Here is a 19,076-nt window from a genome sequence, read left to right on the forward strand (position 1 = left end):
GCTAATGTAATCAAATCTCTTGTCAGGGTATATGGCTCAAGATGGCTACAAGGATGATAGCCGCCTTCTGTTGGCTCCCCACATATGTATATGTGTATAATTGTATATGTAAATGTGTATATGTGTGTACAAGTATATACATGTATATGTGTGTATATGTATACATGTATGTGTATATATGCATATGTATGAAGTTTGCGTGAGAGTGTTGAAACTTTGTTCCACCCACCCACCAGGTATGTATGTGTATATGTGCATATATGTATATGTAAAATTCTTGGAGCCTGCTTATTGGAGGTTTGCTCCAGTCATCTAATGTGTGAGTGTGTATATGTTTGTCTGTGTGTCTGTCTTTCTGTCTGTCTGTATGTATGTATGTATGTATGTATGTATGCATTTGCATATATAAAGATGCTGGAGCTTCTATGTGTATGTATTTGTGTGTATGTTTGCATTTCCTTCCTTTTTTTTCTCTCTAATCACAGGATGTCAGTAGCAGCAGCCCCTGACAGCTGCCACCAGCACTGATCCCAACCACCATCTACACTTCACTGACTGCCTCAGTTTACCCTTTGGTGTCAACGCTGGTCTTTAACAGGGCTTTGGAACTTAGATGCACTATTTACCTTTATTATTTTTATATATTTTTCTTTTATTTATATTGTTATTTTATTTATTATTATTTTATATATTTACTATATATTAAGAAGCAATCCTCTTCTTAAGTTTTGTTCCTGAGGTGGGGTCTTGTTACATAGCCCTAGCTGGCCCAGATGTGTTTTCTTGCCTCAGCCCCCAGGATGCTGGGATCAGGTTTGTGCCACTGCGCCTGACAGCACTCTCTGCTATGTCTTGTATCGTTCTTTCTTCTCCTGGGATGAGTGTTCCTTCCTTATGTGCCACTTGTGTGCCTGGTGCCCACAGAGACAGAACAACAAAAACCGAAAAAGCACAAAAGGCTTCCACAAAATCGAAAATCAAATCAAACAAGTAAAAGAAAAAAATCCCAAACAAAGCAAAATAAGACAGAACCCTGCAGACGTGCTGTGGAGTTCGTTTTGTGTTGGCCCATCACTCCTGGGCCTGCCCTGCAGTGTGGTTGATGTACACGGAGACCCTGATGACAAAATCTGCCTTTGCCTTTGCCTGCAGGTATCAATTACAGCTAGCTTCCTGGTTAGGGTGGGGCCTCGTGTTCACTTCCGGTCTCGGGGCTGCCCCCCCCCACCCCCCACCCCCCTACCCCCATCTGACTTGAACCTGTGCAGCTCTTGTATATGGTGACAGTCTCTTTCAGTCCTGTGACAGTGCTCCTTAGCACCAGCCATCCCTCTGCTCTCTCCATCTTTCTGCTTCCTCTTCCGCTTTGACCCCTGACCCCAGAGGGGTTTGATGGAGACATCACATCGCTATGGGCTTATTTTCATTTGTCTTCCTTTCTGTATATTAGTATTCCTGGAGCTCTGATGTGCTTTTCAATAGTTTGTAAAACTTCACAGAGCCAGGTGTAGTGGCACATGCCTCTAATCCCTGCACTCAAGAGTTAGAAACAGATGTATCTCTGTGTGTTCTGTGTGTTGGAGCTCGGCCTGATTCACACAGTGAGTCAGAGGACAGCCGGCACTACATAATGAGTATCTATATTTAAAAAAAAAAAAAAAAAAAAAAAAGAGTTTTAAAAGTTTTTAAGTCTGTAGAGGCGGATACTCGCAGCCAACCATTGGACTGAAGACAGCGCTGGGTCTCCGATGGAGGAGTTGGAGAAGGGACTGAAGGAGCTGAGGGAGTGTGCAGCCCCATGGGGGGAGCAACAGTATCAAACAGCCAGACTTTCCGGAGCTCCCAGGGACTGGACCACCAACCAAAGAGTACACATGGAGGGACCCATGGCTCTGGCTGCGTGTGTGGCAGAGGATGGTCTTGTTGGACATCAGTGGGAGGAACGGCCCTTGGGCCTGAGGGTGTTCCATGCCCCAGTGTAGAGGAATGCCAGGGCAGGAAGGTGGGAGTGAGTGAGTGGGTGGGTGGGTGGGTGGGTGGGGATCACCCTCATAGAGGCAGGGGAGGGCAGATGGGATAAGGGGTTTCCGAAGGGGAAACCTGGAAAGGGAAAAACAATTGAAATGTAAATAAAGAAAATACCCAATAAAAAAGTTTTTGAGTCTCTTTAATCTGCAATTTTTGTGTGTGTGATCTCTGGCTCTCTGGCTCTCTCTCTCTCTCTCTCTCTCTCTCTCTCTCTCTCTCACACACACACACACACACACACACACACACACAGAGAGAGAGAGAGAGAGAGAGAGACGCACAGATAGATACACAGAGACACAGACACACATGGAATTACATGGTTTGGTTTGGTTTGGTTTGGTTTGGTTTGGCTTGGTTTTGGTTTTGGTTTTTGAGACGGGGGTTTTTTCTGTATATATAGCCTGGAACTCATTCTGTAGGTCAGGTTAGCCTCAAACTTACCAGAGATCAGCCTGCCTCTGCCTCCCAAAGTGCTGGGATAAAGGCCCACGCCACTACCACCCACCTGGAAACAGGTTTTATGACGATGTAGCGATTACCCCAAGCACAGTAGAATGGATGCCTGTGTTGGGAACCAGGAGGGACAGGAAATAGAAATGGACCAGAAGGTCAGGAACTCTGAAGGGCTGTAGGCTGCTAATGAACTGGGGCAGATGCTGATCCCGCCTGAGTGTGGTCTTTGTGCCACCACTCTCAAACAGGATGCAAACAGAGTTAACTGGGGCCATTAGCCGACTCTTACTATGATTGACCTCTTAAAACTATGAAAGGTTTTTACTTTGTTTTCTCTGTCTCTCTCTGTCTCTCTCTGTCTCTCTCTGTCTCTCTCTCTCTCTTTCCACTTTTCTCTCTAATTTTTTGGGGGGGTTCTTCTTTCTTTCTTTCTTTCTTTCATTTTTTGGTTTTTTTTGTTTTGTTTTGTTGTTGTTGTTTTTCAAGACAGGGTTTCTCTGTGTAGCTCTGGCTGTCCTGAACTCACTCTGTAGACCAGGCTGGCCTCGAACTCAGAAATCCTCCTGCCTCTGCCTCCCAAGTGCTGGGATTAAAGGCGTGCGCTACCACTGCCCGGCTTCTCTCTCTAATTTTTAAAAATGCATTTTTTCACATTTCTTTATTGTCCTAGTTAGGGTAAGTATTGACTATTGCTGTGATAAAAGACCATTGACCAAAATCAACTTGGAGAGGAAAGCATTTAATTCCGCTTATAGTGAGTGGTACAGCACAGTCCATCACTGGAGGAAGTCAGGACAGAAACTCAACAGGGCAGGAGCCTGGAGGCAGGAGCTAATGCAGAGGCCATGGAGGGGTGCTGCTTACTGGCTTGCTCCTCATGGCTTGCTCAGCCTGCTTTCTTATAGAGCCCAGGACCACCAGCCCAGGAGTGCTACCACCTACAAATGGTCTGGGTTGTCCCACATCAATCAGGAATTAAAATGTCCCACAGGCTAGCATACGGCCAATCTAGTGGGGATATGTTCTCAACTGGTGTTGTCTCTTCCCAAACAAACCTAGCTGCATGTGTATTTGGGGGTGAAGCATTTGACACAGGGCACAAGCAGAGGGCAGAGGACAACCTGCATGAGTCAGGTCTCTTTTTCCACCATGTAGATTGAACTCAGGTCACCGTCACCTGTTGAGCCATCTTGCTGGCCCTGCCTGCCTTTACCCCTTTCTTTTTGACAGGGTCTCATGCAGCTGATAACATTGAATGCTTCCTGATTCTCCTGCCTTCAGCTCCCAAATGCTGGGATTACTGGTATGCATCTGGCTCATGGTGAAATTTAATCCCCTGTGTAAAGTATTTAATCCCACAAGATTAGTGAGTTATAGAGCCATTAGTAAGAGAATAGAACTCAATAGCAACATCAGGTTCACACACTGCCTGGAACTCACTGTATATCCCAGGCTGGCCTTGAACTTGTAGCAGTCTTCCTGTCTCCAACTTCTGGGATTATGGGTGTGAGCCCGTAAACCACAGATGCCAGTGAGTCTGTAAGGAAATGGCTGAAGCTGGGTTTGGGGATACAAGCCTGCAACCTCAGGGGCAGAGCAGATTGTCACAAATTCACGGCCTCCGAGACTACTGCAGAGTGAGACCCTGTTGCAAGAAACCAAAAAGAAAATAAAAGGAAAAAAGGGACTATTACACCTCCCCCTCCCAATCATCTCTTAATGACATCTGAGGGCATGCACGGTGGCACTCACCTGTAATCTCAGCACTTGTGAGTCTGAAGCAGATAGGCTAGCAAGCTGCAGAGCCGGCCTGAGCCACATAGCCAGACCCTGTCTCAAAAAAAAAAAATACCACTTAGCCCAGATGAAAAGATTCAGTGAGATTAAGCGAGAAACATGCTTGGCCCCTTACTAGTCAGCACGCCTCCTTCTAGTCTCCAGCCTTTGCCTGAAAGGAAAACCTGGCCAAGCCATTGTCCTGTTGATGAAAGCATTTCACCAGCCCTTCATTGCCCCGGATAAAATATACACTTCATAGCAAGACACACCCCACACCCACACAAGTTAACCTACAAGAGCATAAGTCATTGTACTAAGATGCCAACAGGCCTCCCGGCCTCTGGCACAAGTAATAGGTGTCCAGAGGCCATGCCTGGGCTAACAGCGAGGGAGCCTGACAAGGTTTTCGATGTCAGTCAAACAGTAAAAGAAGGTCTTTAAACTGGCAAACTGCATATCCACATAAATAAATGAGACCTGAGATCCGAGTATATGGAGAAGTTGAATCTATCAGAAATCCAGAGTGATAAATTTACTTTAAATTTTCCTAAGTTTTTGTCTGTAATTGGAAATGTTTTATCACTACACACACACACACACTCATGAGCGTACATACATGAGTATACACAGTACATACATGAACACACAAGTGTGTGCACACACACACAAACACCCCCGACCACCCCACATATGTACACGTTCATTTTAAGGGATAAGGGTAGAGTACTTGCCTAGCAGGCTCAGAGTCCTGTGTTCAATCCCAACACCAAACCCACTACGACCCAGAAATGAAAAACAAATTATCTTGGGTGTTTTGCAAAGGGGTATCCCCATGTAGTAGTCCCCAGGCCACTCTCAAGTGTGTATTAACCCCCATCTCTGCTTCCACCTCACAAAGTACTGCAGGTGAGTACCACTATACCCAGCTTGGGAGATTTTTAACAAATTAGATGCTGTCACACCTAGAATCTGGTTTTTTGAGAGTTACTGTTGAGAAGATGCAAAATGGGAGCCTGGGAATGTGTCTCAGTGCTGGGTTGTTTGTCTAGCATGCATGAGTTCCCAGGTCCTGTCTCAAGCACTGAGACTTTTTACACAGGAGAGATGGGGGAGTGAGCTGGGAGTTGAATGCCAGTAACCCTATACTTAGGTGGAGGGAGAGGGGAAGGAGGGAGGGAGGGAGAGAGAGAGATACAGAGGGAGACTCAAGCCAAGCTATAGATTACCACGGACTTTGATGGGAAGAGCAAAACTGCTCTGCAAAACATTTGCAAAAAAAATTGACAGCCTCCTACAGAGGTAGCAAAGGTCTAGCCTGCTCTGGTCTATTGGGCCAAGGCTGTAATTAGGATCACAGGGAGTGCACGAGAGGCTGCAGGATACTAACTCGGTTGAGGCTAGCCTGAGCTACAGAGTTTACATTCAGCCTGGACAACTTGGTGATACCCTGTCTCAAAAGAAAAGTTAAAGGGGCAGAAGTGGAGTAGGTAATAGGTCAGTGACAGAGTCACTGCAGAACTGTGTGTGTCCTTATTCATCCCTCAGCTCCTGAAGCAAACCACACCCTCTCTCAAGCCAGCCCACACACTTCTAGGTACTTTTCCAAAAGAAATGAAAACAGATGTGCACACAGCGGCTTTTATATGCACATGAAAGTCATTTTTATTCATAGTATTCCCAGCTGAAAACAATCCAAATATCCCACCTTGGGGCTCTGAGAGGGTGCCTGGATGCCAGCCCGAAGTGTTTAAATGGATAAGAGTGTGTGGTGTCTCCATGCAGAGGAAAACCCCACTGACAAAGGAGAAAGAATGGAGACACAGTCCAGCAAGGGTTAAAGATTGCATGTTGCCCTGGATCCATTTTGAGTTCAGCGCTGACTTCTTCCAGAGCAAGGCTTAGTCATCTGTGGGTTTCCAGCCCTCTGCCTCTCCAGCAACTTAATACAGTGGTCCAGACATCCAACCCTGCACTGTTCCTGCTTCTTAGCCATTGCACTCAAGCCTGCTTTGTTTAACTAAACAAATCGATTAGACGTCGCCTAGGGATTCTTCTTGGCTCTGGTGAAGGGCTTGGCCTACCTGTCCATGTGTCCTACCTGCCCTGGATCACCTCAGTCCTCCCTGGGATCTATAATACACCAACCATATTCAATGTGTTCCATTGAGCTATCTGCTCTGCAGCTCACACACCTACCACACCAGACCTTTTGTTTTTGTTTTTGTTTTATTTTTAAGGGGGAGCATCAGGTTTCTTCTAGAGAGAGCTGTCTTTCTAGGAATAATTCAGACCCTAACCAGAGAAGAGCACTTGTCAGTATGTTCAAACTTCCTGTGAAGGGGACAAATGGTCACAGGTCATACATATACCTAGGCAGCTGGCTGCCCTCCACTGTCCTGTGGGGGTGGGGGTATTGTAAATATCCTGGCCAAAGTTCCTGGACCTCTGTCAGGCTAAGGCTAGGTATGTAGCTAGTCTCTGTCCTATGACAGAGCTCAACACAGAAGAGCAGACAATGCATCTGTTGTATTCAGCTACTGGGGTGGATTTTAAAGGCATGTGAAAAGAGCCAAGCACAAGAGAACACTGGCTGACTGCTTCTATTTAGACAACATTCTGGGAACCACAGACAACAGTAATAGATATCAGAACAGTCGATATCGGGCAGAGGTCGAAAGGCTGCAAAGAGGACGGGAGAGAACTTGTGGAGGGATGAAAATGTGGATTTTGAGCTGGAGCAGTAGCTCGCCCCGCCTTTTATTTGTCAAAAGCCTCAGGACTCAGAGAATATGAAGAATTTCTGGCATTTATTGTATGTAAATTATACTTCACTACAATCGTTCTTTCGTTTCTTTGCTGGTTTTGTTTGTTTGTTTATTTGTTTAATGTGAACACTGTTGTAGAGCATGAAGGGAGCACAAGTAGGCGACTCTGATCCAGAACCTTCCAAAATCAGGATTTAGAAGAGGCGAGCGGGCCTCCTCCCTGCCAGTTTAGAGTCGGGCTTAGACCTCGTGCCGCCAGGGGGCAGCGTCACAGCCCTCAGGCCGCACGTCTCTCCAGCTGTAGGCGGGGATTCGAGGGACCCGGGAAACAACAGGCTCTGGAGTGGTGCATAGATCTGCGGAGGGGGGCTGTGACGCGTCCCTGCGTGGTGGGCACCGCGCCGCCCGGCTCCCTCTGCTCGGCGCACCGCCCTCCTCGCATAGGGCATCGGTGCTAGTCGCCCCGGAAGCCCCCCGCCCTGCCACGCAGGCGGTGCCAGGACTGCGGCGACCCTTGGCTGGCTCTCTCTCTCTCCAGCCGGCTGTGAAGCAAATCGCCTGTCCCCGCCTGCATCATGCACAAAGGAACAGACAGGACCTGTGTCAGCATAAAAGGCGCTGCCCCTGACAGCTGCCTGGAGGGCTCAGCATCCCCGAAGAACCGAACCAGCTGCAGAAGGGCCACATCCCCACCCCCGCTGTGCATGGAAAGCAGGGCGTGGCCGCCCTTAGGCGGTGGCCGCCCCTGACTCTGGAACCTCAGCGGCTGTCAGTTTGGTTTGGTTTGGTTTGAGTGGCGTTTGCTATTGTTAGGGGCTAAAGAAGAGCGCAGGGCCTCATACATGCTAGGCTAACTCTGTGCCACGGAGTTCACCCCCCAGTCCAGGGTGATTGTTTCGAACGACAAAAGATGTGTGACCAAAAGCTGGTGGCACACGCCTTTTATCCAGCTCTCGGGAAGCTGAGCCGGAGAAAGGCGAGTTCGAGGCCACCTAGCCCCTGTTTCAAAACAAGCAAAACGAAAGGCGAGAAACGCTTTGGCGTTAACTGTGCTAGTACTAAAAAAGGAAGCTTATCGCGCATGGGTTTACAAGGAGGGGCTGCTGACAATGCACTCACAGAAAGGCAAAGTAGAATTAGTCACAGTCCGCCTGGGTCCCTCAGGAGTCCCCACAGCGACCACTGCAGACTGCGGGACTGGGGGCGGGGGCACTCACACTTGTCCCCATCCTTCTCCTCTCCGGGTAGCTAGTTCTGCCTGATCCCTTGGCCTAATTCCCTGGTTGAAGTCCAGAGCCGGCTGTGGAGAGGGAAGGCCATCGCCCCACCCCGCCCTGCAGCCCTCTGTCCGGCAGGCGCAGGGCTTTAGGGCCTCGGATGCAGGCTTTCGCTCCAGGCGACCCCGGTAGCCAGCGCGGCAGGTGCAGCACAGCTCGGGTGAGTGGCTGGGGACGGGATGAGGGCGCAATGAGGCAGGCAATGGTGTCCACCTTTATCTTTGCTCGCAGCCCATGGACCCGCAGGAGAGCTAAGGCTCTCACCCGCAGCTGTCCCCAAACTGCTCTGCAGACTGTAAAAGCAGCGACCGGCAAGGGTCTTGGGGGAGACGGGGACTTGTGATGACATTTTCCAGGGAAGAGAGGCTCAGGGTACTTTCCAATTTAGAGCACTGGCTTTGGGCCCAAACAGAAAAGCCTAGGTTTGTGTCCTCTCCTGGTACCAGACTTTGCCTGGGGTGGTTCCACAGACACACTGGGGCTCGGTGTCCCTGTCTATAACACAGCAGCAAGGTCCCATAAATTTTCAAATGCTGCAAAGTGTGGAAACCGTGTGGAAACCGACTTCTATGTACACCGGGAGATCCCCTAATTTTAGCTAGGGAAGTCAAACCAAGTCTGGTTTTTTGTTTTGGGGTTTTTTTGTTTTGTTTTTTGTTTGTTTGTTTGTTTGTTTGTTTTGGTCTGTCTTTCTTTCTTTCTTTCTTTCTTTCTTTCTTTCTTTCTTTCTTTCTTTCTTTCTTTCGAGGCAGGGTTTCTCTGTGTAGTCCTGGCTATCCTGGAACTCACTCTGTAGACCAGGCTGGCCTCGAACTTAGAAATCCGCTTGCCTCTGCCTCCCAAGTGCTAGGATTAAAGGTGTGCACCACCACCGCCGGGCAGTCAAACCAAGTCTGACTTTCCTGCTGGAAGTATGAGACACAGAGGTCCCATGAGGGCATGGCAAGAGAATGGGGACCCTGTGGGCCAGAGCAAAGCTTCCTTTTTGGTGGTCGTGTAGGTCTTTGCAACATACATTATCCTGACAGGAACAGTTGCTGCTTTCTGTAAAGAGGAGAGCTTCACCATATCCTCAAATGTCACTCATCTCCCAGACACCTTTACCCCAAACTACTGAGAAGCACTGTCAAGACGGCCAGGGCCTTGAGTCTTCCCGGTACAAAGTTGAGTTTCCATTTTATGGCCTGGAACTGTGAGGGTGTGAAGAGTTAAATGGTATGCTCTGGCCAATGGGGACCCATCGCTCTCTTCCACTCTCCTGGTGTGTTTAACGCTGGATGTTGTATTTCCGTGTTAATCAAAGAACAAACATTTCCCTTCTGGCAACCAATAAAGGAGGGAGCTGACCCCAATCTTGCAGCGCTTTAAAGGTAGAGACCCTGCACAGCTCAGTGTAGTCTCGGGCTTAAGGCGAGGGTGAATGAAATGCCAGACAAAAGGAGCAGGGATTTGGGAGAGTTGTTCTCATTCTATGCCCGATATGGATCCTGGAAACGGAGAGATTCCTGGCCTTGATGGGACAGGAGCACAGGATGGTCGTGCTGGAGTCCTCCGGCAGGGCAGCGTTAACAATTCCTCCAGACGCTAGGTCCAGGAGGAGGGAGCCTACGGATCTCCACTCATCCCATTGGCCAGGACCCAGCAGCTCTGTCAGGAAGACGCTTCAGTTTGAAGGTAGGGACTTTTCTTGGGCTGAGCCACACAGGATTGCAGCCCCCTGAGCGGGTATGGCGCTGCACATCATAGTCATCAGAGTCACCAGGAAGCAGACCCAGGCCTCTGACTCAGCTGGCAGTCTCTTGCTTCCTCTCTTCTCCCGTCCCACAGATGTGACCTCTTCCCCAGCCTCTCCCAACCCCTGTGCCACACATTTTGGTTCCTGCTTGCTGTACCCCTGCCACTGACTTGGTCTCTTCCTGCTGCCTGCCCCGCGCCCATCTTCTTGGTTATCACGTTCACTCCCCCGCCCCATAGTCTCATCTCTACATCCTGGGAGCGGTCCCTTTAACCCAACATGTCCTCCCTGCTGGGACATGTCCCAGTCTGAGAGACTCTCAGCCGGGGGACTGCGGATTTGGACCCGAGCAGTTGTGTGTTCAGTTGCGTGAACCAGGAGTCTAACTCCGGTTGGGTGATTTGCCACGCCCCCTGCATTGGCTCCTCCCCTTTGGATGTCTGCTGGAGACCTTTAAGACCACTTCTGTAACCTGTCATTGACAGATTGTAAGAGCCACTGGTCATCAGGAAGCTCACTTACAGCTGAAATATAAATGGGGGTTTTGAGACTGAATGCTGTATCACTCCCAGCAAGTGACAGAGGAGGGACTTGAACCCCAAGTTACCACAGCTTCCTTTAACCTCCATGCTATCGGTGTAACAAATACCGATTGTTTTTTGGCTCTGGGCTGTGCCCAACCTCTGAGTACCTGGACCTGGTCTCTAGCTACAGTGGAGAAGAGGACACAACCAGGGAGAAAGAAGGGAGCAGAGAGGTGAGGGCAAAGAGGTCGCCACAGTCTGCCTTGGCTCATTTCAATATCTTTCTCCTTACACATGACTGTGTGCCGTGGCAAGGCTGAGGTCAGCTACAGGCAACCAATCCTAGGGTTTCAGCCACCCAGAATCCTGCAGAGTCATCTCCAGGGCTGAGGGATGCCGGGCTACAAGCATGAGGCCATTGCTAGATTCAGATGATTCAGCGATGGTGGAATGAAGAATAGGAACCATTTTCGAGGAATGACTAAAGCAAAGTTGGTATGGCGTAGTGAGGGATGGGAAGGGGGAGAGCCAGAGTAGGCTCGTTTAGGGGAAGAGGAGGTATCAGTTAGCTGGCTGTGCCCAAGGGTGGTACAGAGAGCTGGCGGACTGAATACAGGCGCCTCTGGAGTCAACCAGATGTGGTCTATGCCCTTATTTTACCACCTTAACAGTTCTGTTAACTAAGGCTAAAAGCCCGTGGCTTCTCTATAAGACAGGAATGTCAAAGCTGGAGAGATGGCTCAGTGGTTGAGAGCTCTTGTTGTATTTGCTGCTCTTGCAGAAGACCCTGATGGCTCTAAGTTGGATCCCAGTGGATCCTAGTGTGGGATTTCTAGTTGGGGAATATTAGCCCAGCAAGGTAAAGAAATATCTGTGACCAGATAACTACGAAAGTATAGTGTACCCAGCACTCACATGGTGACTCACAACTGTCCATCACTCCAGTTCTGGTAGATCCTGCGCCCTCTTCTGGCCTCCATGGGCACTGCATGCACAAGGTGCACAGATAACACATGAAAGCAAAACATTCATACGTGTTTTTAAAAACACGTATGGATGTTTTTAAAGGGGCACAGAGGATAATAACAGGGCTAAAAACTGTGAGAATGAATGAAATACTGAGCATGGCATGGAGGCATGCATCTGTAGTCCCAGCTAGTTAGACAGATGAAACAGGACTCACAAGAGCCCAGCCTGGACAATATAATGAAACGCCATCTCCTAAAACGAACATAAAAGAGATCATTTAAGACTGGGGGTGGGGGTGGAGAGATTGCTCAGTGGTTAAGATCCGGGTTCAATTCCCAGCACCCACATGACAGCTCCTCATCATCTGTAACTCCAGTTCCAGGGGATTCAACATCCTCACACAGACAACTGTGTAGGCAAAACACCAATGCACATAAAATAACACTAAATACATAATTTTTTTTAAAACCTGTGGTTTGGTTACAGAGAGGTAGCTCAGTAGTTAAGAGCATTGGGTGTAATTCCCATCACCTCATGTCAACTGACAACATCTGTAAATCCAGTTCCGAGACAGACACACGTGCAGGCAAAATATCAATATACATAAACTTAAAGCTAAAAACAGTGGTTACACCTATGTGAATATTTTATTCTAACATATTCATGGATGAACTGTATGGATTATTAACTACATTCCAATAAAGCTGTGTTTAAAAGGAGACTGTCTAGCTGAGCATGGTAACACAGGCCTTTAATCCCAGCACTTGGGAGGCAGAGTCAGGAAGATCTCTGAGTTCAAGGCCAGCCTGGGCTACAGAGAGGGTTCCAGGCCAGCCAGGGCTAAACCCTGTCTCAGGGGAAAATATGAAGGAGGAATCAACTCTCTCTGGGAACTGCAGTTTTAGTTCTGCTAAGGAAGTGCATGCAGCACCCCCTTCCCAACGGGCTGCTCCACAGATCCGTATGTAGCCCGTCCCTATTAATGAGGTCTGTCACAATAAGTCTGAACATGCATTCTCTACTGTTACAATTCTCTATCACAGGACAGATGTGGGGACAGTAGATCTAGAAGAATAGAACTTTGTGGTTCTAGGGTTAAACCCAGGGTCTGTGCCTGCTAGAGAATTGTCCTCTCATGAAGCTACATTGCAAACCCTCAAAAAACATTTGGTTGGAGACAGGGAGGTCATAAGTTGCCCATGATAACCCAGAAATTATTGTGTAGACCTGGCTGGACTCAAATTTTACTTTCCTCCTGCCTCAGCCTTCCAAGTACTTAGGATGACAGTTATGTGCCACCAGGCTCTGCAGAGGGACAGAAGCTTAAGGGTGAGTTTTCTGAATGGGACCTTTGGGGAACTGGTTTTCTTGGTTGACTAGGTTTAAAGGCCATAGTGACTGTAAGCCAGTGCTCTGGAGGCAGGAGGACCATGAGTTCAAGGCAAGCCAGGACTTTCAGCTCCTTCTCCTGCCTGCATGCTACCATGTTTCCCACCATGATGATAATGGACTAAACCTCTGAACTATAAGGCAGCCTCAATTAAATGTTTTTCTTTCTAAGAGTTGCTGTGGTCATGGTGTCTCTTCATAACAATAAAACCATAACTAAGACACTCATCAAACTGAATCCCCAGTTTTGAAGGGTATCTATCTGATGTGAACATCTGAGGGGGCATCTAGTGTGAGTGTGTGAACGCTGATGGTAAAAGGATGGGAACCAGGCATTGGAATATTGACATAGGGGAAGATGTGGGTGCGTAGAAGATAGAAGATGGTTGTGAGTGAGCCATCTTTGCTGGGACTTTCCTCTGTTATACTGGCTTTTGGCCTTTTTTGAGACAGTATCACTATGCATCCCTGGCTGGCCTGGGGTCCACAGCCATGCATCCACACAGTGTAGATCTGTGTAACCACCCACTGCAGTCATGCTCTGGCCTCCACCTCCCATATGCTGGGATTACAAGCCTGTGGCATGCCCATCATGGTGGCACATGCCCTTAATCCCAGCATTTAGGAGGCAGAGGCAGGTGGATCTCTGTGGGTTTGAGGCCAGCCTGGTCTACAGAATGAATTCTAGGACAGCTGAAAACACAAGCTGTATCACCATACTTGGTATGATAGCTATTTCTGATGTCAACTTGACTCCATTTGGAATGAATTACAATCCAGAAATGGAGGACACACCTGAGATCCAGATGTTGAGACTGGAGGACACAGGCTTCTTACTGGGATCTTGACATGGGATGATGACATATGCTTTTGATCCAGATCTTGAGGCATAGTGGCCATGAAAGCTTAGGCCCGGGCAAGGTAAAATATGCCTTTAATCTCAGGAAACTGAGGCAAACAGATCTCTGAGTTCAACACCAGCCTAGAACGGAGCAAGTTCCAAATCCAGGTGTGGTGATACACACCTTTAATCTGAGCCACACTTTCTGCAGCTGAGCATCTGCTAGGGAAAGGATAGTGATGTTTCTGCCTGCTCCTGGAGGTGGGGCTCTTCCTCGGGGTGGCACTTTCTGGGATCCCCCAAGATCCTGCTGGGTAGAGCCCTATTCTTCCTAACTGGCCTGTCTCATACCAGCCTCTTATTTCTCTTCCTCAGTTTACCAGCCTTGCCGTTCTAGCTCCATCTTTCTTTTTTTCTACGTAGGTATTTTATTATTTTAGTGTATGAATGTTTTGCCTGCATGTGCATCATGTGCATGCCTGGTGCCACAGGAAGTCAGAGAGGTTGTTGGTCCCTCTGAAACTGGGGTTATAAGTGGTTGTGAGCCACCATGTGGGTGCTGGCAATCCAACCTTGGTTCTACCCACCCCTAACATTCATTTTAACTGTACTTTCTCCTGATCTGTTTACCTGGGTGCTGAGATTACTAGGTACACAGCCATAATCACGTCTTCTTCTCTTCTTCCTCCTCCTCCCCCTTCTTCCCCCTCCTCCTCTACCTTCTCCTTTTATTTTTTATTTAGTATCCTAGGCTGGCCTGGAACTTGAAATCTTTCTGCATCAACCTATCGACCTCTCAGATGCTGGTGTCCCAGACGTGTACCAATCCGTGTACTAATCACATCTTATCAATACCATTTTTATGTTGAGCGTCTTCAGATAGTGTGTAGTATGGTCTATGTTATAATAACTACTAAATGTCACTCCCAGCAGATGTTGATCTCCAGACTGACACCTGTGAGAACTGTGACAGACTTTTCAGTCCTGTGTCTGACAACGTGATGTGACGATGACGGCCAGGGTGATTTGGGGTAGCCTCAGCCTGCTTCGAGTCTTATGGTGTCTCCTTCCCCAGACTGGCTACATACACCCAGATGAATTCTTTCAGTCACCGGAGGTCATGGCAGGTAAAGCCCCAACCCCCTCACGCTGTTAAAGAGATTGGTAGCAGCAGTCCATATTGGGTGGGGAGGGAAATGCACGTGTGGACGCATGAATAGGCAAAGTTGCAGCCTCTCTGGGATTAGAACTTGAAGTGGAGAATTCAGTTTCCTCTCCTTCTGGATGCCGTTAATGAAATACCAGCCCTTTCCATGTTTCCTGCTTGGGCCAGCAGAACGATGGTTTCATTCAAGATGTGACTGACATAACGGAAGTCTGTAAAGGAATCGTAAAGCTCAGGAAGAAGGGTCTTATCCCTTAAGACTATGTTTATTAGTCACACACATACACTTTTATTCTTTCTTTTTCTTCTTTTTCTGTGTTTTAAGACAGGGTCTCTCTGAAACCTGGGCTGTCCTGAAGGTCATTATGTAGACCAGGCTAGACTCAAACTCAGTGAGATCCTCCTACCTCTGCTTCCTGAGTCCTGCGATTAAGCCTGATGTGATGAGGTACAACCACCATGAAGGCTTGCCCCCTTTTTTGAGACAAGTTTTCATGCAGCCCAGGCTGGCATTGAATTGGCTATCGCCACAAACCCCCGATTCTATGTATGGCTCCAACTTCTGGAGTGCTGTGGTCACTGGCAGGTACTACCATGCTTGGTTTATGTTGAGGAGTGAACCCAGAACTTTTGTTTTGTTTTGTTTTTTTGTTTTTTTGTTTTTTCGAGACAGGGTCTCTGTGTAGCCCTGGCTGTCCTGGAACTCACTCTGTAGACCAGGCTGGCCTCGAACTCAGAAATCCGCCTGCCTCTGCCTCCCAAGTGCTGGGATTAAAGGCGTGCGCCACCACCACCCGGCGTGAACCCAGAACTTTGTGTGCAGTGTGGCAGGCTTTTTTTTTTTTTTTTTTTTTTTTTTTTTTTTTTTTTTTTTTTTTGAGACAGGTCTCCCACTGCAGTCTGGGCTTGCTCTTAAACTCATGACAATCCTCTTAGTAAGCCTCCTGAGTACTGAGGGTTATAGAGCGCACGCGCGCGTACACACACCCCCCCACACACACACCCCCCCCCCACACACACACACCTGGCCCCATTATACACCTCTATCCCACTGGCCAGAAGGTATCACATGATCACATCTAGACACAGAAACAGCTGGGAGATAAAAATCTTTATATTCTGGCAATGTGCTGAGCTAACAGACTAAAGGAGAAAGATTCAAAGACACTTGACTTGTTTTGTTTTTCTTACTCTTTTGAGACAGTACCTCTCTCTACAGCTAAGGCTGGCCTCAAACTCACTGTGTAGCCCAGGCTGACCTCAAACTTTTAGCAGTCCTCCTGACTTAGCAACCCCCCACCCCCAATGTTACAAGTGTCTACCAACACACTCAGCCTGAGGACAGGAAGTACGCATGGGAGACCTCCACCTAACGGCCACAGGGTTCAACAGGTAGATTTGAACTGTCAGTTAAAAAAATTCAGTCTCCTGTATTTATTTTGAGATAAGTCTCTCTCACAACTAGGCTAGTGTAGGCTAGTCACAAATTCACGATATAACCTTAAACTCTTGATCCTCCAACCTCTGCCTCTCGAGCCCTGGGATTCCAGGCATGAGCCATCATACCTGGCTTCCAAGCTCATTCTTGTCGGCAGAATTGAATTCATTTAAGGGAACCGTGTTTGTTCTTTCCTTGCTGTTAGACTTTTCATCCTTAAACCAGCTGAAACACATAAAATCCTTTTCCTGTTTTGTGTCTTTGCCTGTCTCCTCTGCATCCAGGTGGAAGCTCTCTGCGGTTAAAGAGCTGGGGAGAGAGGACAGGCCACCTGAGACTCTCTCACATAAAGTAGCTCAATCAAAGCAGTAACACCCCCCAAGCGGTGCGATGGCAGGGATTGTGCGGGAAGTGTCCACTAGGGGGCCTTGCAATCCTGGTGCTAACACAGAACGCTAACCAGACACAAACCTAAGCTTGGAACTGGCTCACCCCTGCCTCTCTCTCTGCAGAGGACATCCTGGGTGTGCAGGCTTCACGGCCCTGGGAATTTTACCCCAGCAGCTCCTGCCGCACTGTGGTCTTCCCACTGCTGACCTCTGGCTCTACCTTCTGGTTGCTCAGGCTCTGGGAAGAGCTGGGGCTCTGGCCTGGTCTGGTGAGTGGCTACATGCTGCTGGTGGGGCCCCGACTCCTTCTCACTACCCTCTCCTTTGCCCTGGACTGGGCTATATACTATCTGGCCCCGTTTTGGGGGGCAGATCGTTGGAATGCCTTGTGCCTGCTGTCTGGTTCCTATGTTACCCTGGTTTTCTATACAAGAACCTTTTCCAACACCATCGAGGGACTGCTCTTCACCTGGCTGCTGGTGCTGGTGTCCCCTTATGTGACAAGGAGTCCCACATCAAAGAAGCCTACCTCAGGTCTACGGTGGCACAGCTATCTTCTTGGTGCCATCGTGGCTGCTGGCTTCTTCAATCGGCCAACCTTTTTAGCCTTTGCTCTGGCCCCCCTCTCTCTCTGGGCCATCCATAGAGCTTTGGAGCTTGGTGGCATCAAGGCCCTGATCCAGGAGGCCCTGGTGCTGTTGCCAGGGGCTGCTCTTGCTGCAATACTGTTTGTAGCCATGGACAGCTGGTACTTCTCCAGTCTCTCGAGATCCACAGGCGTCGTTCTCACGCCTGTCAACTTCTTGTACTACAACCTGGATCCCCAAAACCTTGCAAGGCATGGCACACATGCACGGCTCACTCACCTGGCAGTCAATGGCTTCCTGCTCTTTGGGGTATTGCATGCTCACGCTCTGCGGGCTGCCTGGCAGCAACTCCACACCTGCCTCTGTGCAGTTCCACAAACAGGCCTCTTGAGGGCGCCGAGCGCCCAGGGTCTGTTGTCTAGCTCCAAGTCTTATCTCCTACTCCTCTACTTCACACCCCTGCTCCTGCTATCCGCCTTTAGCCACCAAGAGGCTAGATTCCTGATTCCCCTCCTAGTCCCTCTAGTCCTCCTGTGCAGTCCACAAACCCAACCAATACCCTGGAAGGGTACCCTGGTCCTCTTCAACGTCCTGGGCTCTCTTATCTTTGGCTGCCTGCATCAGGGAGGTCTGGTACCTGGCCTGAAGTACCTGGAGCAGGTAGTCCATGCACCTGCTCTCTCAGGCACGAACACCCACTATACGCTAATCTTCACACACACTTACATGCCTCCCCGGCACCTCTTACACCTCTCAGGCCTGGGGTCATCTGTGGAGGTGGTAGACATGGGTGGGGCTGAGGACTGGGTCCTGTGTCAAGCCCTGAACAACTTCAGCAGACAACCCGCCTGCCAACTGGTTGGTGGGCCGTGGCCCTGCCGACTCTTTGTGGTAACTCCTGGGACCAATAGGCATGCTCTGGAGAAGTGCCATTTTCCCCTCAAGAATGAGACACTCTTGTTTCCCCACTTGACCCTGGAGGACCCTCCGGCCCTGTCCTCCCTGCTCAGTGGGGCTTGGAGGACGCATCTCAGTCTTCACATCATAGAACTGGAGAAGCCTGTTATGACAAAGCAGCCCAAGATTCAGCCATAGAAACCACTCCACCTTCTACCCAGCAGCGTGGCTGGGACACTGGAACAGGATCCCCGTTGCTGTGTCTTCTGGGCACAGCCAAAGATTGTTTTAGGCTAGCCCACATTCCTTTCCCTCAGATACCAAAGATCCGACCAGTCACAGTTTCAATGCCAAGGTTCCCAAAGTAATCTTGCATAACCACTGGCACCTGTCTGTTTCTATGCCGTTATTTCCGATCACTGTAATGTTTCAAATATATAATAGCACCTGGTTATGAAAGACAATCAACTGCTGATGACATTCCTGAGTGGCCTCCTGCAAACCTCCCACAATGCCTCACTTCTTGCTTCCATGACGATCGTTTGACTTCAAGCTGGCTTTCTAGATAGACAGTGTGGTGAATAGACAGCAGGTGGCTCACATCCAGCTTCAGCCAGTCTTCGACTCACAAACTGTGATTGTAAGAAAGCACCTTCCACTCAGCCAACCTACCACCCAATCTTACAACAGATCAGAGGGTCCAAAGATCAGTGTCATGGCTGGGGCCCACAACACATGTCCCCTAGTTTGATAAACATGTCTCTTTAACTAGGAAGCAGTAGTTGTGTATTTCACGGCACTTTGGTGCCTGTGGACTCAGTGTTTGGCTATTACCAA

General features: G+C 48.8%; 1 protein-coding gene and 1 long non-coding RNA gene across 4 annotated transcripts; one reads left to right on the forward strand and one right to left on the reverse strand.

The window, feature by feature from the left end:
• Nucleotides 1–3,192: 3,192 nt before the first annotated feature.
• LOC143444044 (uncharacterized) lies at nt 3,193–8,272 on the reverse strand. The gene is made up of 3 exons (XR_013113558.1): nt 8,148–8,272; nt 4,237–4,314; nt 3,193–4,129 (listed from the first exon to the last, which is right to left on the reverse strand). It is a non-coding gene; the product is annotated as an uncharacterized LOC143444044 (long non-coding RNA).
• Nucleotides 6,979–18,707, forward strand: Pigz (phosphatidylinositol glycan anchor biosynthesis class Z (Gwada blood group)). 3 transcript variants are annotated; one of them, XM_076942789.1, is made up of 3 exons: nt 6,979–7,075; nt 14,697–14,890; nt 16,879–18,707. In XM_076942789.1, the coding sequence occupies exons 2-3, from the start codon at nt 14,773–14,775 to the stop codon at nt 18,435–18,437; spliced, it is 1,677 nt and encodes a 558-aa protein (XP_076798904.1). In that variant the 5' UTR covers nt 6,979–7,075; nt 14,697–14,772; the 3' UTR covers nt 18,438–18,707. The 3 variants fall into 3 exon arrangements, with proteins under 3 accessions (XP_076798904.1, XP_076798903.1, XP_076798902.1); XM_076942788.1 differs by lacking the exon at nt 6,979–7,075 and adding an exon at nt 7,391–8,465 and having other exon boundaries at nt 14,694–14,890; XM_076942787.1 differs by lacking the exon at nt 6,979–7,075 and adding an exon at nt 7,391–8,465.
• The last annotated feature ends 369 nt before the right edge of the window (nt 18,708–19,076 follow it).

The sequence above is a fragment of the Arvicanthis niloticus genome, chromosome 12, assembly GCF_011762505.2.
Source record: "Arvicanthis niloticus isolate mArvNil1 chromosome 12, mArvNil1.pat.X, whole genome shotgun sequence".
Classification (NCBI taxonomy): Eukaryota; Metazoa; Chordata; class Mammalia; order Rodentia; family Muridae; genus Arvicanthis; species Arvicanthis niloticus.